Source organism: Netta rufina (assembly GCF_964035555.1).
Source record: "Netta rufina genome assembly, chromosome: 1".
NCBI lineage: Eukaryota > Metazoa > Chordata > Aves > Anseriformes > Anatidae > Netta > Netta rufina.
Genome location: NC_140123.1, coordinates 87,443,685 through 87,471,429, shown reverse-complemented (window position 1 = coordinate 87,471,429; position 27,745 = coordinate 87,443,685). Strand labels below are relative to the sequence as shown.

Sequence of the window (27,745 nt, the reverse complement as noted above, 5' to 3'; positions counted from 1 at the left end):
AATTATTTCAGGGCTTCTTTTGTGAATATTTCTTCTGTCTGAATAACCTGCCAGGAATACATTCATGATGAATATCCATTTTCCCTGACTGAGACTACTAGCAAAAATATCAAGGTTTTACTGTAATTAGTTCTTTTTCAGATCTGTGTATAATCTTTTGATTACATTTGTTATTAGACTTTCATATGGATAATTAATACCGTATCCTGTAACATGATTTCCTATAAAAACAGAGGTTATATATTCCTTTTATTTAAGATGGCAGTATACCACAGTGATTGAATTTTATAGACCTGAGGCTTAAAAGGAGTGCTGTTTCTTGGTTGTAAAAGAGTGTTGCTTTCTCAGTTTTAAGGTGTGAGCTGCTTGCCAGGAATATGCTTTTATCAGGTTGTAAGCCTAGATGGACTCTGAGGAATCAGCTCAAATGTCAGTGGAGCCTGGTAGAGCATGAACTCAGTATCCTTTTTCCCATCCCTCTTCATGCAATACTGGAAGCAAGCTCCAGTGTGGATGAGATTTCTGTTGTCGCAGGAAAGGGACCTGATGCTTGATGGTCTTGGGATGTTTTCCTGGAAGCCTTGAGTTCTTTCACATTTTTCCTATAGACACAAACAGTTTTGCGATCTTTCTGTACACCAGTCTTGGCCTATGAGGTAGGTATGTTGGTTTCCTCCAGGTTATTCAACCTGTAGTTCCTTTGTCTTTGGGAGTGGTGTATAGTGGAATCTAGGCTAGGGAGCTGACATCTTCATTAGTAGAGTATTTAAACTGTAATATGATAGATTTAAAAAAAAAGACTTTTGTCTGCAGAACATCTCAGTGGTCAGAGTTAAAGGATGGCATAGTCATTTATCTTGCTAAACAAACTCTTAAAATCTGTTAACTCCACTTGGCTTTTCAGCTCAGTGGTTTGACCTAATTTGATTTCTCTTCATTTTTTCCAATACATTTAATTCTTGCAGGAAAAAAAGAAAGGAAAACCTCTACTTCTGTTGACCAGTTCCCTTAGTTTTTTGCATTTGCTTTTTTTCTGTTTGTCACTCAAAACAATCCCAATTCCAGTTAATATCTTAAATTCAGGCCAGTTCTCAATGTGACATCTAATGATTTAGCTATGTCCTGGCTTCAAATATAAAGCAATTATGCCTAATGTGTACTTGCTCAATTGGTATATGATTTCTTATATTTCTCTATTTTTAATGGACTGATAAGAATGTAAAACAACACTTGATATTTAGATGATAATTTCTAATGTTTCAGGCACAATACTAGCAAAAACTATGCTTCCATAAACCTATAAATCTTGATTTGCCATGTCCTTGATTCACTGCGGTATGGGAGAAAACAATTATTTGTGCACAGTGAAAGGAACTGTGCCAATTGCAAACAAAATTCACAGTATATTGAAATATTACAAAGCTTTTCTGTTCCTGAAGTGCTCATGGTTATCTGCTATATTACATAACTTTAATCTAAGCTGCTTTAGAAAGCAAAAGGGCTTTTTTTTTTTTTTGGCATTAAGCTATCTGCAGTACAGAGGCTGACATTTTGAAAAGTAAATGGTAAGTCTGAGTGTCTGAGAAGCCAGTTTAAGATGTCTTAAAATGGCTTTAAGAAGTTAAGCACCTGCCATCTGAGAAGCAGTCCTTTAGAGACCTCTAAACTTGAACATCCAGAATTGCTAGGCACTTCTGATAGCTATCCTCACGTAATGCCTGCACGTTTTGCTTGCATGGTGTTTCTTGCTGTCAGCTATTCACAGGCCAACATGGAAGACAAAATGGCACTATGAGGTATGAATGCATTACTTAAATTTTCAAAATACTGCTAGATGTACAGCAAAGAATTACCTCACAGTTTAGAGTTGCCATTCAGTAGATGGCAGTACAGCTCACCAAGAATCCTTTTTTAGGGATTTTGTTGTTTGTTATGGTCTTTCATAAGGCCTTGGTTTTATCAGGGAGAATTAGAAACATAATGGACTGGCAATCAGGCTGTGCTCAGAGAGGGGGGTTGGAAATCTCTTGTCTCAATTGTCTGTATTGTTTAAATCTGTGTAGAAATGCCAAAGGAGAAAACTTTGGTTGAAGAAGTTTGAAAGTAAATTGAGCTGTGAATTCATATTTGTTTCTAACACAGTCTTCTGAGGGTGATATCAGAGGTTCTGATTGAAGAGCTGGTAGAAAAAATTACAGATAAACAGGCAAAATCAATGCTAATAAATACCCAATGTCAGATATTAATCACTGAAGGATTTTTACGTAATTCAAATATGAAGTAGCCTAGATAAGCTACTAATTGGGATGGGACATGAAGCTTCTCACTTAACACTTTTGTACCTCTTTTGGATACCAGGGCTACTCCAGGTGAGAGCTGGAAACCACCACCAGTTCAGGCTGAAGAATTGATGGGGAAGATGGGAAGAAACCAGCACAAATGGTGAATGGGGGAACACAGGGCAAATACAGTAGGCAAGAGAGGAGTCAGCATGGTCTTTTTAAAGGGAACTTATGCTGGGCAAAACTACTGATCTGTTAGATGCAGTTTGCTAAGCTAAGTTTTCCAGAAGACATTAGATAGGTTGTCTTAAAGGCTTTTATGACAATGAAGCTGCCAGGAGAAGGAGGGAAGACCCTTGAAAATGCAGGTAATGTGTTAAAGAGCAAAGAGCCCCTGCCCTTTGTTTCCTAAAGTATTAACTCTAATTAGCGGAAAAGAATATTTAGGTAGGTAAAATACATAAAAGGTGATGGTGGGTCACAGTAAAGAATGTTGTCTGCTGCCTTTCTGTTGAAGGACTTTCTGAAGTGCTTTCCAAGACCAGTCTAAGATGAACCTTACAAAATTAGCAAGCATTCATTCAGCTGTGTCCTTCAAACCTGACCTAATAGTCAATACATTTAAATCTCTCATCCATCTCCAGTCTGTACCACTCTTCAGCTGTTCACTTGTTAAAACCAGGGAATCTGCCTGAGTCAATATCCCTGACTTGTTAATGAGCTGCCCAGCAGGGAAATCTTTCAGAAACCTGAAGTTAATCTACACTATTGCCATGGAAATGCATTTTTTGTGTTTGTTTTTTTACAGTATCCTGGCTTCAAAAAACATTAGGCTTAGTGTCCACCTTCGCTACTTTTCTGCTGTGGCAGCTAGCTAACTGACCAGGATGGTTTGGTCCATTGTTTTATATATTGTTTCCTTCGGACTCAGTCAAGTAGCTGTGTGTTCTTGTAGAGGTGAAATGTAGCAAAACTGAGGAAAAAACTTTTGAGACAGATAAAGTATGTCCAAGGGATTATCTAAAGGGAAGATTAAAAAAAAGGAGAAATAAAATATAGCATTAAACATTCGGATCAGAGCTAAGAGGGAACAAAGCTGTTTCACATCAGCCTGGTGAGAGTAAGGAAATAAGCATCCATTTTAGTAAGCTTTATTTAAATTGAGAATGGTTTGAAATGGATATGAGACATACTTTACAATACCCAGTGCATTCTTAAGTGTTTCAATTTGCTTGTTTTGAAAATTCTTCTGAATATACCTTTGTATCTTCACATGTAAGGTTTTTGTTCGTTTTTAATGTTTATTTGGCAGATAAAACCTACAAGCTTTTCAAAGGCAAAAGCCAATTTGAGAAAACTGGTATTCTGTGTCCCTGAACAACGTTTTTTAAAAAAACATAACAAATCTATTTACAGTTTCTACAAATAGAACTCAAAAATTCTAGCTAGATGTTTCAATTATGCCATAGGCATTTGTTCTCTTTCTGTATTTAGTTTAGAGGTTCAAGCAGCAAAACTCAGATACAGACCTGAGCTTCTTACAAGTATATTTAGAAGTAGGGCTATTTTTTTTTTTCAATTGTTTTGCTACTTGCAGTCATTTTCTATTAAAAGAGCACCTAGAGGTCAATGAAAAATAGAGTCCTACTGTGTTAGCCATGGGGAAAGCACAGAATAGATTGTCTCCAATTTCATTGTGCTTCTAATCAAAGTAGACACTATCAAGGACCTTACAATACTGTGAAAATATCTAATCTGTGTTGCTAGAAGTCTGTCTAGTAATGGAACTGACAGTAATTTTGGCTAGTATTTCTTGTCCTAATTTGTCACATCTGAAAATAATACAAGCCATTTTCTCACTGTTTTATCATTCATTCATCAATTTGCTTTCTAAACAGTGACAACATAAAAAATGCATCATGTTTGTTTTGGTCAAGACTGTTTTTGTTTTTCCAAATGCCATAGTGTTTCTCTCTCTCTAATCTTTGTGTTCTGAGTCACTCACAGATGCTTTGACTAATGGAATAAAGCTATGTATGATTACTTCTCATGCTTAGTGGAAGCCTTGGTGATGGTTAAATTTATTTATTTATTTATTTATTTATTTATTTTTAACGAAATCTGTTCAGTAGCATGTAATTCCAGCAGCATCATGTTTGAAAGTAACTTCATTAACAATTCAGACTTTCAGGTTTTTTAGCTTGTCTCTCAACAGCAAAGACTATTTAGAATGTCAATTGGGTGTTGTGCAGTTACAGGTTGGAATTGTATCATATTAAATAATATATTGACTAGTTAGAAACTAAAGCATCAAATGTTTACATTAAATTGTAAAATGCAAAGCAACAAAGACATGGATTATATGCATTTATACTTTTCTCCTAGATATGGCTTTCTTTAAAATAAATGAATCTGTGTGACTTCTGGTGAATTTGAAGTTTCAAAATTCCAGCTAAATAAAGTACATAATTAGGCAAGGTGAGAAGGCAGATACCGTTTGAATGTTGGCGATATATTGCCTTCAGGAGTTTATCACACATAAAGTCCTGAGAAGTCACGTTCATTTTGAAGTCCAGTTATCATCTGGTTTTAGACATTGTGGAACTTAGACAATTAAGACGTTCATAAGATCCCTCAAACCATACAAAATTGCTTTGGTTACAAATAATTTTAAACTCCAACATAATGCTAGTGAAATGAACACACTTCATTGGTTATAGTCATGTGTAGCTGCATGTACATAGGAAGAAAGATTTTTATTGTCATCATGTTAAATGTCTGTTTAAATGCAGTCAATGAGGTGGAAAAATCAAGCTTAGTTTTGGAGATGTCCTGCTCTGACAGAACAAATTTTCCTAGTAATTTAATCAAAGGATTGTTCTGGGTTTATACAGGTGCATCTGAAGGGCATGGGGGGGGAATCATTTTTCTGAGATTCAATTTTAATTAACTTGAAAAATGTTAATGTCACAGAACTGAATTTAAATCCACAACATCTGATTTTTCAGGAAGTCCAAAATTCTCAGTGTTGAGCCAGATTGGGTGCCAAACTTTGTCACTTAATTCTAAGGGAGTGTTTATACATTGGATCAGATGAGTTCCTAAAATCTGTAGGTGGTAGGGAAAGGTATTTCTACTTGCAGAAGCTGTCACGAAGCAGTATAGAAGACACTGGGTTACTGGGTGCAGTGTGAGCCTACTGATGATACCATTTCTTAAGCAGAGCACAGCGTGTGTCCCCTAGCACCACTGGAGGAAGAATTTGGTTATCACCTTCAACAGTGGGAAACCTGCCCTATAGTTTGGGTGGCTCAACTCTGTGTGTGCTCCTCCTTTCTGTGTAAGAGGTCTGTGGGAGGGAATGCCTTGATCTGGAGTTGTTGGGACTTTTACCATATACATTGAACCCATGAGCGTATGTTTATTTTAATGTTATTGTACAAATTAAGTTCATTGAAACATGAAATGAGCAGTCAATATTATCTGTAGTTTCACTTGGTTTTGGAGAGGTGCATCACTACTTCAGCATAGCTGATCTTAAATTACTAATCCATTCTGAGATATTACTGCTGGGCATAAGAGTGAAATCCTGATTTGTAAGTGGAGTGAGCAGATGCAATCACCATTTGAGTCGACGCAAAATGCAAGCAGACAGACAAAGATCAGCAGAGTGACTTCTGCAGAATTAGAGGAATTCATTCATGGAGCAGTGCTTGGCATACAGGAGTTCCTGTGCAGCAGGTTCTTGGTGCCTTCTGCTAGATGGGATTTCTTCTTGGGGAGGAGGAGAGCTATTAAAACTGTTTTGGGGTAGGAAAATAACTGCAGGATTGGTCATGAAAGGATTGTGGTAAAAGAAACATGCATGAAAGAAAGCCCAAAATGACCATTGTTGTTGAAATAGAGGGAAATTTTCTACCCTTTTGTTAAAAGAAAAAAAAAAACAAACAGCAGCCTAATATATATGTATGAAAAAATAGGAATGGATACATTCCCACAAAGGCACAGGATATATTTCAGTCCTTTGGAATTGCTTTTCTGAGAATGTGTTAATTTATTTTATTTTGTCTAGAGGCAAAGAAAGGTACTGCCGATAGGTAATCCTGCAGAAATATGATCATCAAAGTATTGCTTATGTTGATTCCTGCTGAGAAATTACAGGGAAAATAGGCTCAGAACTCGTCTGAAGTGAGTTTTGCTACTGAAACATATTTAGATGGAAGTGTAGATCTTATAAGATGTAATCAGTTTGCCTTCTGGTGTCATGGTTATGTTTCCAGCCAGATTACAGCTTTGTGATTGCTGTATCTGTTAGGGAACAGCTATAAAAAGAATTTGAATGTAATTTGCCAAAAAAAAAAAAAAAAAGAAAAGAAAAGAAAAACAAACAAACAAACCAACCAACCACCAAACCTTAAGACTCATTGGGCAAAATCTCTTTTCAGTTGCTAAGTCAGATTAATAGTAATATTGAGTAAATTTTATATTTAAATTGATTCTTCGTTTAAGAGAAATTAAAATACTATATTTGGCAGGCAATATACTATCAACAATGAATAAGATTATAAAAATAATGAACTCTTGTTATGTTTCCTAGTCTACTTTGTTATATTAAGAAATTGGTCCCAATTTGGGCCTTCCCTGAAGGGATGAGAGGAAGACTTTATAACTTTCATCTGAGTTTGAATGATTTAGCAAAGAACGTACTGATAAAGATGCAAGAAACCCAGGCTAAGGTTTCTCTACTGTAAAGTAGAGAATCACTGAATTTAGTAAATATCATAAGATATTTGGAAGTGAGAAGAATAATAAACTCGAGGCATAAATTACATGAGCCTCTATCGTAAATCTGAAGCTAGAACTGTATTATCTGGAAAAAAAAATGCCATTTTACATCAAAATGTAAATGATTTTGTAGGAGGAAAAAATTTCTACCACTCTAATAGTCTATATTTTTCTTTGTGAACTTGAATGTCAATTTTACAGTTTTATTTTAACATTTGTATTAAATTGTCTCTTTTAGTTTGCACCAGTTATATAGTTTTGGGGTTAAAGAAACTATTCACTACCATATGCATTTAAACTTAACTGCACAGGTTTGCTAATCAGGAGGCTGGCATTTCATAGAAAATGTGTCTAGTGAATATGATGTTAAAATAACTGTATCTGGCTAAAACTATATATCCTGCCATTAGCCCAAGACTCTTTTTGAATGTCAAATTCAGGATACTTCAGTTGTGAACACCTTGGGAAATGGAGATGGTCTTTGATTTTCTTACCTCAGACAACAACTTTAGGAGCTCATATTCGCTAAATTTAGCTTAATCAATCTTAATTTGTCTCCTTGGTGGTGTTTTTTGTTGTTGTTGTTGTTGTTGTTCTGGATGAAGTACTTCTTGGTAAGATTCCTCCCCCCACCCCCACCCCAATCATCTCAATTAGATTTTTCCATGGTAAATGACTTGTCTATTTCATGTTTCAGTACATCTACACTCCAGTGTAGCCAGAGCCTGTAAGTCTTTCGGTGTGTTCATGAAGAAGTTTGTGGCAGAGGTATTGTATTTTAAATGGGAATAAACTTTAACCTCTGGAATGACACTAAAGCATTCATTATTATGTGGTTAATGATTTAATGAAATGAAGACGTATCTGTTTTCTATGAAAAGTACATGGTCGTAGTTTTTTGTCCTCTCAGTGTCAACACGGACATAGAAATGGATCCTGTAGAATTTTACAGGACAACTTCTCTCTATCAAAACAGGTAAATCCTAATTCCTTTATGATATTTTCTAAACAAATTACCTTCAGTCTCTTCTCAGACAACTGGCTCTGCAGTCTTCTGCTGAGAAATCTCCTAACAGCAAAGTACCCAATCTCCTGTTCTCAGACATCAGCTTTACCTCAGGAAAACAAAACAAAACAAAACAGGGGGTTCAGTCCCCTTTGTCCAGCTTGTTCTAGGTGGTGTTTAATATAATACTATATATAGGGCTTAATCCCAGCACAGTTCTTGAGTTTGTAGCTTGGGAATATCAATGATCATTGCCTGTAGTTCTTCACCGCATATGGATCTGAAGGTGATTAAATGCATTTATGCAAATACTGCTCCTCAACTACTGAAGGAGAACCTATGTGTTTTCATATGGTGGTGCTGTAATATTTGGCCTATGGTTGTGCCACCCAACAGTACCTAGAAAAAGAACTAACTCAGGTCCATTTTTTCACTTTTTTAATTCTGCCTATACAGCTCTGATTAGAGATTCTGTTGCTTTACAGGTGGCCAGAAAGACCACAATATGACATTATCATCTTCCAAGCCTTTTTCCCACCTCTTCTAGTCTAAAATCACTGAGTCCTGGGAGATGAGAAGATGCATTTCATATGTTGGCCACTTAGGGATGTGGAAATGAAAGTATATTACTTGTTCTTTTGTTATGCCATGAATATTAAAATATAATAAAATAGTTATTTCATTTTCATCCCCTGCAGATTTGCAGAGAACCATGTTGCCTAGCTAAGAAAGGAATATTTAATTGCTGCTGCAAGAACCAAAGATTCTTGTCCTCAAGATAGGAATATAGGCTATGTAGCTTTATAGTTTTGAGTGTTGTTTTCTTGATTTCAGATTCACAACCAAAATCTTGCTAATAAGTGAAACTGTTGTTCAAAAAGCCTCTGAGGGAAAATCCACGCTTCATTTAAGCCAGTGGCAAAGCCTCCTTTTGACATGGACTAGTTAGAGCACTGAGAGCATGAAGGTGTCACTGAAAAAAAAAAAAAAAAAAGACATGGCCTTTAGCTTGGTGGTGAATCATGTGCTAGTGTTGCTAAGGGGGCGGTTTTGCATAGTGTGGTCTCTTCTCTCATAAAAATGTGGTCTTCCAACATGAGAGAGAGAGAGAGATGCAGTCTGAGGCTAAAATTAGCAAACGTTCAGTTATGCCTTCTGAAGCAATACATTCAAAGATGTCACAGGCCAGGTATTTTCAAGGTATGAACAGCAGCAGTAATAATAACTCATAGGTATTTTCAGATCAGAATGTATAGGGATAGTTATCTCATTAGCAATCAGGAAAATAATTGCCTAAGCACCCATCACAGAGGACAATTATGATACAAATACCGCTTCATTTGAAAAAACAGGTATCATAACACATCACTGGGATTGCTACTTGAGGATTTGTTGATGATGCTTTGGTTTAGTTCATGTCAGAGATTACAGTGAGATATTAGGAAGAATTAAGGATTAGGCATAATATTCATAAAATGCTTCATCCTATTGTGTAATTTCCTTCTAGTCAAGTGTTTGCTCTAGATAGAATGTATTTATGTTTTAATTCCTGTCAGTTAGATGTGATAAATAGAAGAATAAACTTATAAATTGTGTTGTTTTTGCCTGGCCAGTTTTTAGCTTATGCTTTTTTCTAGGTGGGTAGTACTAAATGTAGGGAGAAGGCAAGGTGCCTCAGGTGTTGATCAACAGCAAGTGTTACAAATGTTGATTGGTTTGGGTTACTAAGCAGAACTTCAATTTCTTTCTTGCTATGTAGTATCTACAGCCTGTGGGGAAACTTGAAAGGGTGCTTTAAAGGAGAGGGACATTTTAATAACCACCACACACACCCCAAATTCTGTTTTGTACTCAAAGTCTGCAGTACTCCCTCAGGTAATTTATTTCAGGCATCTGATAGCCTGGGCATGCAGTAGTCTACCTGATGATAGCTCTCAAATATTCGCTCTAAGAATTGTATTTTGATAGTCCAGGTGATGGGAGAATGCTACCATAGCTTTTTGTAGACCCAGAAAGGGTATATGGTGTTTTTTTTTTTTGTTTTTCCCCCTCCTCTTCCGCCCTTCCTGAAGGCATCGACTAAGAATAGATCAGGTGGAAACATGGGACTGCCAGTGACTGCAGTCAATTATGATCTTAGCCTGCCAGCCCAGCACGTTTTATGAAACTGGGAAGGTTCCAGTCACTGTTAAAGCTGAAGGCTCCAAATGGTAAGGCAGAAATATTTTATATTTCTACGTAGATAAATAGATATGTTTATATAATTACTTTAAGTTGTTATGATATCCAGCTGTAGCTTAATGCATTGTCAGGGATAAGTGCAGTCTTGGACATAATTGGTCTTAGTTATTAAGTGTAGTTTAAATATCATATAGAACTGGGTTTGATTTACCTGGGTTAGAAATCTTCCTAGTTCTTAGATTGCTTTTTTGATTTCTGAAACCAAATTTACTGTAGACACTGTCCAACTTCTGTTTTGCTTTCTGAGAACATTGAAGCAATCAAATTTTGCGCACATCAGTGCTCCCAGTAAACAAATTTTAAGTTTCCACACTTCAGTCTGCACAGTGGGAGCAGAATTGTATGTAGTGCCATGGTATTACTTGACACAGTGATAGAAGCGAGTTCCCAAAACCCCCAACCAGAACTCAGGCACAGAAGCAATTAAATATGCCTTTCTTAGCTAGGAAGTGCAGGAGGATGCAATATCTTTGTGTGAATGTGACGAGAGAAAATTGCATTCAAACTCTGGTCCCATCCAATAAATCTTACAACAGCCTAACTTTTCCTGGAATGATGCCTCAGGCAAAACGCAAGTGGCCCAGAAAAGGAGTTGGGGGAGGGGGGAAGAAGGGCAGAAAAAAAAAAAAAAAAAGTTATGTTTTCATGATTCTCTTTATCTATTGCTTTACCTTAAATTGCTAGTTCTTTCACAGTAAGACTCAGAGCCTTAGGGCTTTTTGTAAAACTTCCTAGTGACCGTATTACACTTATCCTGCAGGGCAGAAAGAAATTATATCTTGCCATATCTTTCCATTCACATCACAGACTTCTTAAAGATCAAGTATTTGAATGCTCAACAGCAAATGACTCACTGTCAGTCCACAGTATGCTTAAAAATTAAGGGAATTTTTGATGTATTTACATAATGAATACATTTTGAACATTATTAACATAGTTGAACAGTATTTTTCATGAAGTAATAAACAGAACAAAACAAAGCTAGTTCATTAAAGGGTTATTTTTCATGAGCCTTGTTCTGCTTTTGGTTTAACTCTGGTTGTATCTTAGCCGTACTGGACTAATGAACTGATTTCTCACTCTGTCGCTGATATAGTAGGCCAATGTAGGTCTCATTTTGAGCACATCTTAGGAAAAGACAATGCAACAAATGTAGACGTAAGAGCATTGGTGGCTCTGGTGGTGTTTAGTATGACTCAGGGACTGATCTATAAACCTGTAGCACGACTATGCGACTATACATTTTTTTTTTTTTTCACTCGAGGCATAGGGAGAGACTTACTTTGTGGCTTTCCTTATTTTTTTTTCTCCCTTGTGACATATTTTTTGTCACATGTTCTGTCTGGAGTAGTTGCTGATTTAGGCTTGTGGCCAAAACTTAGTTCTTGGAAGTCAAGAGACAACTTCTGTTCCTAACAGAAGTGCTGATATGACTGTTTCTTGGTGTTTTTCAAAAGACATTTTCTGACTGGTAATGTAGCCCCATTTTGCCAGCCAGAGCAAAAGCGTGAGTGATGCTCTTACTCAAGTCTGTTGAATTGGGAGGTATTGACAGACATGGAGAGTGCTTCAGGAATATATTGATGGCAGCAACTGTAGCTACTCCAACTGTGCATATATTAACGTCAGACAGGGAAAAGCCTAAAATTATGAAGAAGCTTTCTTCCTGCACCAGGGATACATCTTTGCTGGTGTTTACTTTTTCCCCATAAGGGAAGATGTGAGCAGACCCTTCCAGGAGAGGGTGTTTAGTCCTCATGGACAGGGCAACAGTGCAAGCATGATATATGAGCATTATCTTTCTCTTCCTCAACTCTTCTGAATTCAAACTAAAATGTTTCTCAGTAATTATACAGAGGAACAGAAAATTTGGCATAGCTTTTAGAACTAAGAAAATTGTGCCATGCAAAAGGCATGCATTAGGATAATGAGACTGATGGTGAGTCCACACTCTGTCCTGTCTGCCACAAATATACGAGCTCAATGCCAATGATGGTCTTGGCATTCTGGATGGGTTTGGCTGTTAATTATGGACCAAATTTAAATACTTATTTTGTAATAGGGAATTTTGTAATTCCACCTCAGGAGAGGTGGAGTTGCTGAGTATCTTAAATAGAGGAGGTCAGTAAAACCTTGCCAGGAGCCACTGCTCTTTCTGACATTTTTGAACTGCATGCAGGAACTTGGTTACAACATACATGTAGGCAGCAAACCTCTCTTTATGCAGTCTGTGTTTGCTTTCTGGTTACCTTTTTATGTTGTACAGTTTTCTCTGCTTTTAGACAGATGTACTAGTTCCAAAATGACCTAGATGGATGTTGCATGCAGCAGCATCTCCATGTTACACACCACTCCTGTTGAATTGGGGGTTGATGCAGGTGTCTGTTGCTTGTGACAGAGCTGGTTTTGTTTGTATTGCATGAAGTCATGGCTTCTTGGGGAAATCTGCAAGATAATTATTTTTTTGTGATAATGAGGTCATTAAGTTCTGCATTTTTTACATAAAAATGGATGGTAATGTAAATCAGTGCAAATCAAGTAAAGTAATATCATATTATAAGCTGAGCAGAATGTGCCCTGAATTTTGAAGAGTGGAAAAATGAGATATTAACTGTTTAGGGAACATATATTCCCAGAACAGTTTGTTTCCATGTGTAATACCTGGTTTAAGAATTTGACTTGTATAATTGTTTTAACAAATCTTTGTGCTATGTTATATTCTCTGTTGATATCATCAAAATCTCAGCTTTTGTACTGATACAATATAAAATTGATTGCACCCTGATATTATGCAAAATAATGTTAAAAATGAAGCCTGGCAAGCAAAGTGAACCTTGGCAGCTTCCACCCTGCTCACTGGTGCCATTCAGTGTCCCAGATATGCTGGAATTCTGACAAGATGCAAGAGAGAAGGTTTAATTAGGCCACAGTTTTACTAATTCAACTAATCTGGGAGTTACACATCAATCACCAACACAGTGCAGAGTGTTATTTCTTTCTCCCTTATTCCCATCTATTTGGGAAGTGCTCATGGTTTCATGTATGGCTCCAGGCTGCCACAGGTGTGAGGTTTGGAAGGGCTGATGCCATGGGACTCTGCTTTTTGCATTCGCCCATGAATTGCCTTTTTAAGGGTCATGCCTTCCTCTAAATCTGCTTTCATCTCTGGTTGAGTGAGAACAAGTTCTTGCTAAAGTTTACTTACTTTCTAACTAGGGTCTGTGGGGCAGCCAAAATAAGCTGCTGTACCCTGGCCAGTCTGGGAACCTAAATATAAATACTTACATATTTCCATGGTATTGAAAAATAAGGTGCAAGTCCTGTGGACAAATACATGTCCTGTGGATGGGGAAGTGGAAGTGGCTGTTCTGAGAGTGAATGAAGATGCTGGCCAAAGTTTGAGGAGAAGCTGAGGTGCCCACAGTTCAGTCAATGGTCCCTCCTTTGCTGCCTGGCTTATGTAGTTTACAGGGAGCTCCTACTTTCTTTTTTACTTCCCTGCAAGAAAATGGCCTCTCTTATTATGGCCTGCTTTTGAAACTGGATTTGAGGATTAGGCTCTCAAATCTTAAGGCATATGAGATCTCTGCTGAAAATTGTAACTAATACTATGTTTATCACCACCATGATCGTTTAAAGGAGAGAGTACATGCAAAATAGACTTTTGGTTCACAGTACACAGGAAAGTTGTTCTACAGGACCTGTGAAGCAGTACTGAGACCAAGCTATTTGGCAAACTTAGGTTAGTCCATTAACTAAGGTTAGTTAACCATTAACTTAGGTTAGTCCATTAACTTAACAACACTAACAAGTTCTTCTCCTTGTGACAGAAAATTAGAAGATACATGGAAGATGTATCTGAACTTCCCACAATGGAAGGATGTCAGGCTAATGAAGTGTTGTGATGCCAGGTGATTGCTCTTATTCACCTCATGGTTTTTGGTTGGATTTTGAAGAACTGTGGCAACCTTAATATGAGGAATATGTAGGAGTCCAACTCTTGGGTAGAAACCAAGCATGCTTCCACAGATGCCAAGAGAAGTGCTCCTGCTGGATGCCCAGAAGATCCCAACCAGCATTTAAGGATTCTGGAACAATTTCAAGCCCTGAACTGCTGCACAATGTGCTTTTCCCACAGAAGTAAAGGTCCAAATGGAAGAAGGTTAGAGCTGTGTTGCTCAAGTCAGTCTAATTTAAAAGGAACTGTAAGAGAATGAAATACGTGTTTTACATAATTAGCATTTTAAAGCTTTGTTTCACTGTTCAGTTTTATGCTACCAGCACATGGAACATTTGCTTAAGAGGAAGCAGATTAATAAGGTTTCCTGAAGAGATCAAGGTCACTAACTCTCTGAGCATTACATAATGAAAGTCTGTATGTTTCTGCTTTCTGGTGTATGTTAAATATTTGGAGAGTGAGTTAACTAGTTTTTCCTCTTGCTAAAACCTAGTATTTTAAATTCACTGTCACTGAAATACATATGTTATGTGAGAATATGTGTGTTGACTTATCTCTAGACATAACTAGAGGTTGCTGTTAAAAATCCAGAACAGTTGCTGCATTTGAAACGTATTATCCATGTTCGTAGCAGTGTTCAGGTGAGCCCTGGGCAATATCAGAGGGCAATATTCAAAGTTTGTGTAGCATATTCATTTTTTGGTATGTTGTGCTCTGCCATTAGAGATGCCCTCAAAGAAAACTTTCTGTAACATTTCTACAGATAATTTTTTATCCAGGTACTGTAATATGAAATCCAGGGGCTGCTGAGGATATCACTGCATAATATTGTTGTAAGAAAGCTTTGCAAAACTTTATTACAGACAAGCTTACCATAAATGGGATAAATCTCACTCGAATGGTTGGTTGTGAGTCCTAACATGTCCTTGGATAAAGTGTGTTCTGAGCTTTTGGTTTATAAAGAACACCTCCTACACCTGAGCTTTAATTAAAGCAAGAAAGATGATTTCTACACAAAATATTTTAATGAACTTTGTTGCAGGTGAGCAAAAACTTTCAGTACCCTGAGGGCTTCAGCTCTTTGGATTGCTGCCAGATGTCTGGCAGGCCAACTTCAGACACAAAATCATAAAATTATTTGGGTTGGAAGGGACCTTAAAGATCACATAATTCCAAACCCCCTGCCATGGGCAGGGACACCTCCCACTGGACCAGGTTGTTCAAAGTCCCATCTAACCTGGCCTTGAACACCTCCAGGGATGGGACATCCACACCTTCTCTAGGCAACCTGTGCCAGTGCCTCACCACCCTCAGAATAAATAACTTCTTCCTTATATCTAAGGCCTAAATCTACCTTTTTGTTGTTCTTGTTTGTTTAAAACCATTATTCTTTGGCCTGTCATTACACTCCCTGGCAAAGAATCCCTCCCCAGCTTTCCTGCAGCCCCCTTCAGGTACTGGAATTCTGCTGTAAGGTCTCCCCAGAGCCTTCTCTTCTCCAGGCTGAACAGTCCCAACTCCCTCAGCCTGTCTTGACAGGCTGGAGAGGGGCTCCAGCCCCTTGATCACCTTTGCAGCCCTCCCCTCTGGACTCGCTTTAATAGCTCCATGCCCTTCTTATGCTGGGGGCCCCAGACCTGAATGCAGTGCTCCACATGAGGTCTCATAAGCAGAGTAGAGAGGGGGAATTACCTCCCTCGACCTGCTGGTCATACTTCTTTTGATGTAGTCCATGCCTATCTGAAAAGTCTCTGGTGACATGGAGGTCCTGTTTGGATGATGACACATTTGAACTCTTCCATTTGAGCCCCATAGCTCAAGACGACTGGCTTTTTAGTTTCTAGAGATAAAATTTGTATGCACCATTCATTTTTATATATATTTCTTTTTCACTGTTCTGGAGCTATTTTTTTTTTTAAACTCTTGAGCAGTCAAAGTTACATGTTCTCTAAATGTTATAGGGCATACTCTTTAAACAACTGAGATATTTTCATTTAAAGGAAAGTACTGATGGCTCTGAGTCTATGAGAAAGTGATTCTTTGTAGACAGCTTTTATATGTCAGGAATTTTGAAATTAAGAAGTAGTTAACATGGCGGTTAACAGTGAGAAATAATGATTATTGTCTGTGTTGCCCAAACAAACTTCCCAGGGCTCTTGCTGGAGATGTTTATTAATCTAAACATACCCAGTATATCATTAAGGTAATTTCTTGCATGATTGATTGAATTAGTTAGTTATTAGGGGTGGGCAGGAGTACCAAAGAATAATGGGAGGCAGAGAAAAAGGGAAGAGAAATTGAATTTCTTCCAAAGACATATTAGCAAAACAAATGAACAATTTTTACACGGTAAAATCAGCATTTATTTTTGCATGCCGGGGAGATTGCATCATGTAGAGCATCAAGTAGGGCTGAAGGTCAAGACCAATCTGTTTGCTTCATTTTTCCAGTGATCCATTATCTATTCTTGCCTAGTTGGAGTCATTAGTACTTGCAAAGAGGAAAACAAAAAGAAAGGAATGTCAGCAAGAAGACTCTACATTGTATCTTAGCTATCACTGTAATGTGCATACACCACTATAATCGAACTCAAGCATACTGAGTAAGCCAATTAGTCTTTCTAGCAGCGGTAAAACAATTGCAATGAATAGACATGTCTCTACCATAAGCTGTAGAAATAACAGAAAGAGATGGGCTGCCTTCCTTTCTCACACTGTTGTCACCCAAATAGACTAGAGTTTCTTTGGCCACTGAGTTCAGTACTTGTAAAAAGCAGAATACCACTTGATGAGTGTTTTTTTGACTTTTTTTTTTTTTTTTTTTTTTATTATCCAAATTGGAGACAGTTCCATATAAGACAAAAGATCATGTACTTGTGTTATATGTAGAGTCTGGGAGTGCTACCCATGGAGCTTTCTCTCTAAAGCAATCAATTCCATATGAGGGGGTTACTATTATTATATCTATGCAGATGCTGAATCCTGTTACAATAAACAGAAGCCAAGGCTGTTGTTTTCTCAGACAAATGCAGAAAAACTAGAGACCAAAGCTACCTATTAATCTGGCCTATTAGTATGCGGATAGAATTACTGATTCTGGTTTGATCCTCCCAGATTCTCCATTTGTGTCTGGGCTGGTTTTCTATACAGCTACTGTATGCAGAAGTAGCCAAAACTAGTATATTACAGTTCTCAAAAAAAAAAAAAAAAAAAAAAAAAAAATCCCAGTTCAAAAATAGTTACTTCCCATAGTCCTGATTTAAACAGTATCACATCCACTTGGAGGGAAGTCCACACTGAATGATAAACCCTAGTGGGTCTTCCTTGTAATGCCATACCTCTCTCCAAAAACATTTTTTTATATATAACTCTCTTTTTCTTTTGCCTTTTCCCCCCATTTTCGTACTTCCTTCAAGGTGTTGATTTCTCTGCTTTGATAGGATTCTGCTTACATATGTTTATCCTATATCAGACGGCCCCAGTTTTTACTACTATTATTTGGGCTATTTATATATGAAATACTTTGCTGGATATCTCCATCCTTAATCTTGCATAGCTTAAAATTCCCTGAAACAGAAGTCTATGGTGAGTTTGAGTGTTTTAGATCTTCCCTGCAACTATGGGCTATGTGAGGGATGAATTCAAATTCTTTTGTGAAATACCATGTAAAATCCTTGTCGTTGCCTTTGCGGTTTAGAAATCATTATGCAGCTAGAAGTGTGAAATATTAAGCATATCCTTTTATGTACTTAGAATTTATAGGGACTTCAAAGTCAGTCCTCATTTATTGTCTGGTTTGTTTCACTTCAGAAATGACTTGAACTGTGAACAAAAAGGAGCTGACAGTATTTTCAGATAGGCACTTTATAGTTGTGCACTTTGTAACTATATGATAGGCCTGTCTCTGCCTTGAATGCAAAATTAGCTTGTTGATATGTGCTGCTACAGACAGAGGAACAGATGTAGTAATTCTCCTTTATTTACATGAAATCTCTAAAAAGACATTTTCTGGCAGCATACTAGGAATAAACACAGTATCAAATATAAACCGTGCCATGCTGTGTTAGCTCATTCAGGTGTCAGCTGTGCCACTTACACATGGTCGAGAGCAGAGGGGCCTGCAGGCCTGATCGCAGCACTACGCTCTCCTGCAATGGACCCAGGGTACCGGTGAGCCACCAGCACTGCTGCTCGGTGGCCATAGGCTAGGTGGGGCTGGAACCTTGGTGCTAAGCCCTGGCACCATAGCTCTGAGGATGTGAAGAGGGATGTGCCCTGTAGTCACACCCAGACATAATGTTCATGAAGGTCTAGAGCTCAGGGAGGTAGAGGTTATTCAATATACTTTTATTTATTTATTTATTTTATGTTTGTTTGTTTGTTTTTTTCAAAGTTGGAGATTTTCTTACCTTCCTCCTCCTCTCTTTTACCCCCCTCCATTCATTTTCAGTGACTTAAAACTCCCCTAGGCTCACCTTCTCTAGCTTTTTCTTCCACAGCCAAGAGGTTGAGGAACTGAACTGCAACTGGAAAATTGCGGGGGAGGGAAGGATTAACATGTTGGCATTGGGGGACAGCCACAGAGAAGTTGAACATATCTTATTTGAGTGAAGAAGTGAGGTTTAAGTAAAACCCCGTGAGTATTTTTGTGCCAGGAATACTAGAGCTGGTGAGCAGTCCTCATCTGGCTTCCACCACCAGGGAAAGTTCTTCATAGGGGACAGTGCCCGTTCCCCTCCCTCACTCCTCCTTAGTCTTCATGTAAAGGCTGAGGAGGTCTTCTTCAGTTAGTCCTTCTTCTCTATCTCCCTATTTCACTTAACAGGTTTTAACCAGTCTGTTGCATGTTTTAAAATGTTCCTTTTTATTTCTGTCTCAGCTATTCAAACTTTCCAGTGTGGGGTTAAGGGCATTTATTCAGCTTATGTTCAAGCAGCAGATGCTTTAAAAATGAAATGCCTTGACTCTGAATTTCGGGCAGAAGTGGTGGGAGGAGACATAGCTAATTTAACTCGGTGGATGATTGATATGGATATGTCAATTTCTATTAATGTTCTTTTGAAATCACTGACGCAAGTGTGTTTTTCCCCCACCCCAACAGAAAACATAAAGATGACAAATTCCCATCCCTTTAATTTGTGATACTCAGACATATTTAAGCAAACTCTTTCATTACAGAGTGTTCTCCACAGTCTGGTGAAAAGCAGCTTCTGATGGTGCTCTTACCACTTTAAGAATATCAAGATGCTCTAACAGAGCAATCTGCTTACTGCTCAAATGTCTAAAACAAAAAGCAAAAGCAAAAGTCACCTACAGGTAGGTCTAGATAAATTGCTTTAAAATCTACTCTTCCCTCACTAGACAGCCATTCATTGCATTGGAAAGAGCTAAATATGTGCTGAGATGCTCGGTATAAAAGCCATGTTTAAAACGGAGTTGAGAGACTGAAAGCACAGTACTGTTATTCAGAAGTAGCTTTCGAGCTGAGAGTTTCAACGGCAAGGTGCTGTTTGGACAGAAATCAGCAAACGTTTAGCTGAAGTGTGAATAATTCAAGCGTGCCTGAAGAACTGTGCTTTCTGAAAAGACAAAATGCAAGACTAAAAAAATCTTCAAACACTTGCATCAGCCTTAGAGGACAATGCAAGCAGCAGGATTTGAAACAGATTTGCAGATGCACTCTCTTTAGGCAGAGAGAATGCTCATTAAATGCAAGATGCTTCTGTGGCTCGTGTGTTTGCACGGAGGTATAGGTTTGCAAGACTGACGTATCAGATAAGGTCAGAGTGGTTACCACACCGACGGTGTAGCAGCTGCATAATAAATGATGGAGAGAATCATGTTAGGCATGCCCACCTAACCTAACTTGAATCATGCGAAAGGGGAGCTGCTGGAATTCAAATAGACTTTCTGGTTCCCAGCAGTCGGCAGTAATAGAATGCTTTCAGGAAGATGACAGATGCAGGGGAAAGATGCTGTTTTGCACTATCTTGATTTGTTACGGCAGCCAACTTATTGGCGTGATGGAGTGACAAGAAAAGCAGCTGGCATGGAAGGTAGGATTATCAAAGCTATTGCATCATTATGAATGTAATTAGAAACTGACCATGACAAAGCATATGCTAGAATGAGCTGCCGCTGATGGCAGAGGATTTGTTGCCGAGGTCTGGAAACTCTGAAAACAACATTCTTTTTGCAAAATGGATTTTGCAGTTCAGTTTATGCTTGTGTTACCTTTTCTTTCCTGCTCGCCTCCAAGCTCAGGGACTCGCCTGAAAGAGCGTCGTGTTAGGATGATACTGAAGAATAAAGTCTTTTCTAAGTCTGTGAAGCCTCAGGTAGATAGAAGCAAACAAATGTGAAACAGAAGACTGGCAGAGGCTCCCTCTGATTCACTAGCAAGCTCTGATTGATGTATTGGCTTATTCAGGAATCCCAAGGAAATGAAGATGCATGCATGAATGTTTTGGTATAATGAAAAGATGTTATTGCAGGTCTCAGCTTTATAGCTATTTTTTTCTGACAGGTTTTATTCCCCATCAGTTTTTAGATCTTGACATTTATTCGGTTGTTCAGTATTATATTAAGAAAATACATCAATATCTCCTGCAGGGTTTCTCAACAACTCCAGCATCTGTTTCAGCTATTGAACTGTATTCACGTTTTGCCAACTTGATGCCTACCCAGCTGGTCTATCATTTCTCGCTTGATTACTGCCCTTAATTTCTCTGTATCAGCTTGTTTCAGATAGGATTTTGAAGTCTGTTAATGAGAAATGACACTAACTGCTAAATTATTGAGAATCAGAGTATTCTTATTTTTGAAACATCAGAAAATCTTTGTGTGCATTTTATTAAATTCATATTCTGTGTTGCGGTGAGTTTTTTGTATAATTATTTAATTTAGCTGTGACTACTTTAAACCAGATAGGTCAGGAGCATAACTTTTAACTATTTTAAGAAAGTTTGAGAAAATGTAAAGATGCCTTAGTATGTGTTTTGATGTATATTCCTTCCTCCTGTCCACCTTCCCATTTGCAACATATATATCTCTGTCTTGGGGAGCAATCATTAAATCTACACAGTACATATTGAAATATATTTTATCACCACTAGGGTGAAACCACTTAGCAGTTTTGAACAGGTGATTTGAAGAGGTTTAAAACAGATGTTAGTTCTGTCAGCTGGATCGCCCTGGATCTGAGAAGTGTTGTTCTCGAAGTGTAAGCAGGACCTCTCTTCCCTTCCTTTTCAGAGGTACAGTAACCATTCAAGCTCTGCTGTATAGCTCACAGGATATGATTGTTAAATTATTTGGATTATTGTTCTATATAAAATGATTTATTTCAACACAAGCTCTCTTCTTCAGCAGATATATCACTTTTTCCAAGATTTCTTCCCCTAAGAAATGTCTTGTCATAATGGATATTCACTTTTCTGACTTTATTTTAAACGACTTTTCTGGCTGTACTGTATGTAGTCTTGTCAAAAGAGGATCATGCTATTAAACACTAAATGTTTTTGAGTAAAGCTGGAACATTTTAGAAAGATAGATGTTTCTGGATACACAGCAGTGAACCAACCATTAGAAAGTTTGAAGGTAAAGATCAGTAAAATTGATATACTGTTAGGTAGTGTGAGTGTTTCCCTGCTTTGATCATCTCTGAGAGGCATTTTAGACTGTTTTGTAAGTGCTGGGAGGAGAGATGTACTTATCGGTGGACAGAATTACTATGGGGTTCCTATAGCCAAGAATAGTTCTGTGGTTTTGATGACAAAAATAATATTGTTTTATTTCAGAGAATTTCTGTTAAGCTTAACAATAACTTGTCCTTGTTGATGATGAAAAAAACAGAGAATAACCCACATAAAAAGTGGAGTGTCATTCATGTTTTCAGAGTAGCAGTAAAACTGTTTTATATTGCTAGTTTTATTTTAGTACTTCTGAAGATCTGGTTGCTCCTTGTAACGAGAGTGGTGGCTGGCTATTATCATACTGTAGTTACTTAAAATTGTCTTTTCCTTGTGATGCCAGTAATTGTAAATGTGTGCCATCTGTAGCCACCATCGATCTGATAAGTGATTTTATTATTATTATTATTTTCTCTTTTTTTTTTTTTTACAGTATTTGGTTTTAGGTTTTTGTTTCGCTAAGGAATTAAGCTGACGCTAGGTGGAGCTAGCTGTTGATTATAAATAGAGCTACCGTAATACAGGCCTGTCTAATGAGCAAGCTCCTGTATATAATACAGGAAAATAACAACTTAAAATACGCAGAGCACTGAGTTGGACCTTTGCCATGATATTCGAGATCTGGTGGGGCTAAAGAAAATAATTGCTCCATTTTCCTTTCCTTTTATTATTTTACAAGCTAGTAATCAAAGATGAAAAAATAGTGGGAATAAAGCATCTATATTCCGGAAAGCAAAAGAATGGATATAGAAAAGAGGAGAGAAGCAGCAATGAGAGCCAGCAGATGTTTCTACCGTCAATACATGCAGATATTCAATTGTGTATTTGTCTTACTTAAGCCTTATGCAAGTTCTCTCTTGTTCTTACATATAAATTCTCTTTCTATTCTGCGTTCCTGAATTAACGTCTATATCTGATATTTTTCACTTTATTTAGATATGGGACCACTGTTTTCAAATCACTTCTTGGAAGGGTGATCTAAAAGGTGTGCAGAGGTACAGGATGTTCACTCGCATGTTGGCTAGCTATAATTAAGGAAAATGTAAAGGGTTACTTATTGAATGGTGTGGAAACTGCCTATATTCACTCCTTCACACGATTCAGGTTATTAATCCCAGTCAAGGAAAAGAAATCTGAAGTCCTAGACTGTGCGACAGCACAAGATAAATACATTCGCTTCCATGTAGTTTTACAGATATGTATCTCTAATATGTACATATATTAGTTCAACAGAGAAGAGAAATAAGGTTATATGCTGATACTTAGGTACTTAAACTGAAGAGGAAAAAAAAAAAAAAAAAGAAAAAGGATACGTAAGTGTGAGATGACTACAGGAAAAGAGATGGGCAGAAACAGATTAAGAATATGACCTGGAGCAGCCTGACAGAGAAATGGTAAGTCTCATCAACATCTGTTGAGTAAGGCATTCGCAAGTTCCATCAATGCCTTATTCTTACTGTAGCAAAAAGGAATTGGGGTAGGGAGCTGCTCAAATCAGTGAGGAAAAAACATGCACAGGAGGGAAATCTGCCTGATGCTCCAGAAGGACTGCAGATGAGCCTTTTTTGAACATTGTCCTGCGAAACATTAAAATTTAGTATGGGGCTGGACATATGAGTTGGAATGAAGACCTGACAAGAGCCGGATGGTTCTAGACAAAACCAAATTGTCCTTGGGCCTGCTGCTTGTTGGAGGAGTCTTGCAAGAAAGTAGCAGTGCCTTGTTGACAGTAAGAGATCTTTTTTGGTTATGAGCTGCACAGCTGGTTCTTGATGGCACAAGTATTGGATGAGGTAGAAACTCTGTTTTAGAAATACTCAGTGTGGGGAAGTGTCTGGCTGTTTCAGGCAAGGATCATGAGAAGCTAAGCTGGGAGAAGAAACACCTTCTCTCTGTCACTAAAATCTATCAGTTCTAAAATTCACTGGAGTAAGGAGGACAGCAGGAGGAAAAATGACAGGTAAAGTGAGGAATGCAGGGGCTTCAGATGTTCCATGAGACAGCCATTTGAAGAATGGGTGGTCATCACCTTGTAAAACATACATGGGGAATGGCATGTGAGGGTGTCAAGCTTGTCCAAAGGGATATTACTGAACATGTGGATTTACTCTTCCAGCTTTCCACAAAGATATTATGCCTAAACAAAATGTATTAATAAACAAAATCCATAAATATTTTTTCCTTCAAGATCCAGAGTTCAAATTCTGTTAGGGGGTTTGTTTTTTTGTGTGTGATTTTTTTGTTGTTGTTGTTGCACTTTTACTCTCTAATGAAATTAAAATTGCTAACAATTTGAGGGGCTGTATTCAGAAATAAAGGATATCCTTTTCCTCCATTCTAGAGTAAGGTCACAGAGGACTAAAAAACCTTCCCCTGAAATCCTGTAGTTTTAATCTCCATAAAAAATGTTGACATTTCCAAAAGCTGCCAGTAATAGCTAAGCACCCTGTTAACTTCCTGTGTGATGCTGGATGGAGTGAAGGGCAGGGGGAAGACTCATCTATCTGAACAGTTGCTGGACTTTGCTCAGTAAGACATTCAGAGAAGAATGTGAGAATTTTCTGAAGGCTGATATTATCTGTGTTCCTCTTCTCATTCTAGTGAAATCACTAGGTACTCAGACCAGAAGATTACTGTATTTGAATTATAAATAACAAGAAATCCTCCAGCTTGATGCTGTGCTGCATGTCTTAGATGGATTTAGCCCATCTTAGCCCATCTTCTTATTCCTATTCTGCACCATTGACTCAAAACATTCAAGTGATACACTGCAGAACTGTCGTGAATGCAGTCATTGTGGAGTCCTTGCAGAAATGTCTTGGATGTGGTAGTCACAGTAATGCAACTGTGCAAGAGGAATAACCGAAGGGAGGGAGACTGTCTCAAGTCCTGAACGTTTCTGAAGGGAGAAGTCAGGACTCTATAAGAAATGAGAGAAATGTCAAACAATAACAGCTTTGTTTGCATCTTTTAAAAAACTCTTCCTATATGATCTGAGCATCTGTGCATCAGAATAAGGATTTAAGTTGTACCTGTTTACAAAAAATAAAAAACCTCCATCTGCACTGCAGTTTGTTTTGTTGTTGTTGTTGTTTTGCTTTTCTTATCTTTAGAAGAGATCTTAGTCTTATTAAAGGAAAATCAGAAGTGTAAAACAAGATTAGGCACATAGTGTTTTCATTAGTATCCTCGAGTTTCCCAGCTTAGTGTTTTACATTACAACGGACTGTTCTTTACAAGGTGTCTCTTTAATTTACATATCCCTAAAGACATTGCACATAGCTGCAACCAGTGTTCTGACTTTCTTGATAATACAGGAACTCAAGATACTAAAATTATCAAGGAGGCTTTTGGTTTTGACCGCTGCTCATAAAGACTTTTTCCTCCATTTCCTTCCCTCACACCCCTCATGACTTGTCACAACCAGGGAAAAAAGGTAGATCAGAAAAAGTTATAGCAAAATTTGAACAAAAACTAAGCTGCCTGAAAATGTATTTTTTAATATCTAGTTTAACTTTCTTCCGTTTCTGTGTGCTTCTGATGCTTAGGAGTAAAGAGCATGTAGAATTTCTTTTATGGGGTCAGCTCCTTTTAGCATTCACTCCTGATCACTTATATTGATCTGTTTCCCTGAAACTTAAAAGCCACACTAAATAAAACCACCACATGCTGTTTCTCTAGACTTCCTTTTTATGAGCAGCCTGTTATTTTTATATAGCCATTATGTGGGTCACATACATTTTTGCAACACATAATGCAAACAAAGATTCTGAAAACAGATTGATCAGCTTTGTTCTTTTTAAGAACACTATTTATATATTCCCATAGTATGCTTTTATTCAACATTTTTGTTTGTTTTTACTACAAAATGCCATTTATAATGGGAGCTCCTCTTTAATTTGATACTAATGGTCACACATCATATTTAGCAAATATTCTCTAGGTACAAGCAAAAAAGGGCAAGCTGAAATATTCACCTATTTATTTAAACAAATGGTATTTGTCAAAGACCAGACTTTTCACTTTGCAGTCCCAGGCTGTTTTCCATTCTGTGTTGGTCCAATATGAGATAAGGATGGCAAACATTGAAAAATGCAATGTCTTGATTTTCACATCTTGAGTTGTTACTGAATCGGGTTTGATAGTAAAGTAGAAAAGTAAAGGTATTAGGTATCTGCATGTACCTGGAAAATTTTATATTTCTACTTTCCCCAGCTGTAATGGATGGAATCTTTTTGGATGGATGCTTTGATGAAATAGTTTTTGTGCCATTAAAATAGTTGGTGACTGAAAATTGAAGTTTGAGTTGCTAAAATAATTTGTGGATGTTCACAGTTTACTGTCTGTGGTAACTTTCAGTTTAATAGTAAAATTGCAGACTTCTCACTTTTAGTGGTCTTGGTTTTAAATTACTGAAAAACACGTTTTTTTTTTTTACCTTATGAATGAATTTGGTACTTAGCAAAACACTTCCAAAACAACAAAGTGAATTTCCAGCCCAGTTGATCCTGTGATTACACCTTCGTATACATGTGCCTTTTCAGGTATGTCTTCAGAAGCCAAGGACAGAAAGCATGACACACACGTTGTTAAATCCAGTAACTAATTATATTTATCCTCAGCTTCTGTTTTCTTTCAAAACCTGAGATATAATGAGGATTAGGTAAGTGGCTAGCTAGGATGCATCAAACATATCCAATATCCAAGACAGATCAAACATATCCAAGACAGATTTGAGGAGGGTCTCAGACTCTAAATTTAAGGTTATAACTAAGATGCATAATTCCAAAATGCTCCTTCTAGTTAAGTTAGTTTAAAACTGCAAGTTAAAAAATACTTTAATTATATCTGATTGTCAGTCATAAGATCTAATCCCACACTTTCCTTAGTGGCACAGTTTTTTTTAATTACATGGGCCTAAATGCAACTTCCTTTTAATCATCAACATTCAAAGAGTTAGGGCAGATAATAAAGGTAATTTAACCACAGGGAGATTGAGTGTTGCCATAAGAGTATCAGTTAGGATTATTTTTCTGGCAGCAAGTAAATTAATTTTGCAGTAGTCTTTAGTTAAACTGGTATTTAGTATGGAATCGAGTGACCTGGTTGACCTATTGAATAAACAATATCTCAAGTAACTCTGTTGGGCAAGATGTATCAAGTAGTTTCTTGTAAACCTAGGCAACAGAACACTGATTATTATTTAATCCAAGTATTTTATTATTTGTTACGACAACAGTGTATCTGGCACTTCATGAAGCATAGAGAGAAGTGATTTCTTTGCTTCAGGGAACTACCTGTAATTAACATGAAGGATCTGATTTGTTTCCTCAAAAGGAAAACCAGAATTATGGCTGCAAACCCTGGCCAGCTGTGAAGTTGTAACATATCTTTAGCAGAAAAGGGATTGAGTTTTGTCATGCCTGTTAACAACATGACTTCAGGATTTTGCACAGAATGCTGGAGATATGTGTAGCACACCTCAATCCTCTTTAATATAATTATTGATAATTTGAACAAGGGAATTGAGTGCACCCTCAGTAGGTCTGCAGATGACACCAAGTTGGGGGGAAATGCCGATCTGTTGGAGGGTAGAGAGACCCTGCAGAGGGACCTGGACAGCTTAGATCAATGGGCAGAGGCCAATGGGATGAAGTTCAACATGTCTAAGTGCCTGGTCCTGCACTTTGGCAACAACAACCCCATGCAGCGTTACAGGCCTGGGGTAGAGTGGCTCAAAAGCTGCTCAGAGGAAAAGGCTCTGGGGCTGCTGGTTGATGCTT

General features: G+C 37.6%; 1 protein-coding gene across 7 annotated transcripts in view; it reads left to right on the top strand.

The window, feature by feature from the left end:
• Positions 1–27,745, top strand: part of DMD (dystrophin) — a 1,234,381-nt gene that overhangs the window by 84,078 nt on the left and 1,122,558 nt on the right. The window contains exon 1 of one of the 7 annotated variants that reach the window (XM_084305935.1): positions 19,330–20,327. The exons of the other annotated variants lie outside the window; for them this stretch is intronic. Coding sequence (XP_084162061.1) covers positions 20,231–20,327 — 97 coding nt within the window. The 5' untranslated portion in view covers positions 19,330–20,230. Of the gene's footprint in view, positions 1–19,329; positions 20,328–27,745 lie in introns of those variants that run through there. 7 annotated transcript variants of the gene reach the window in all.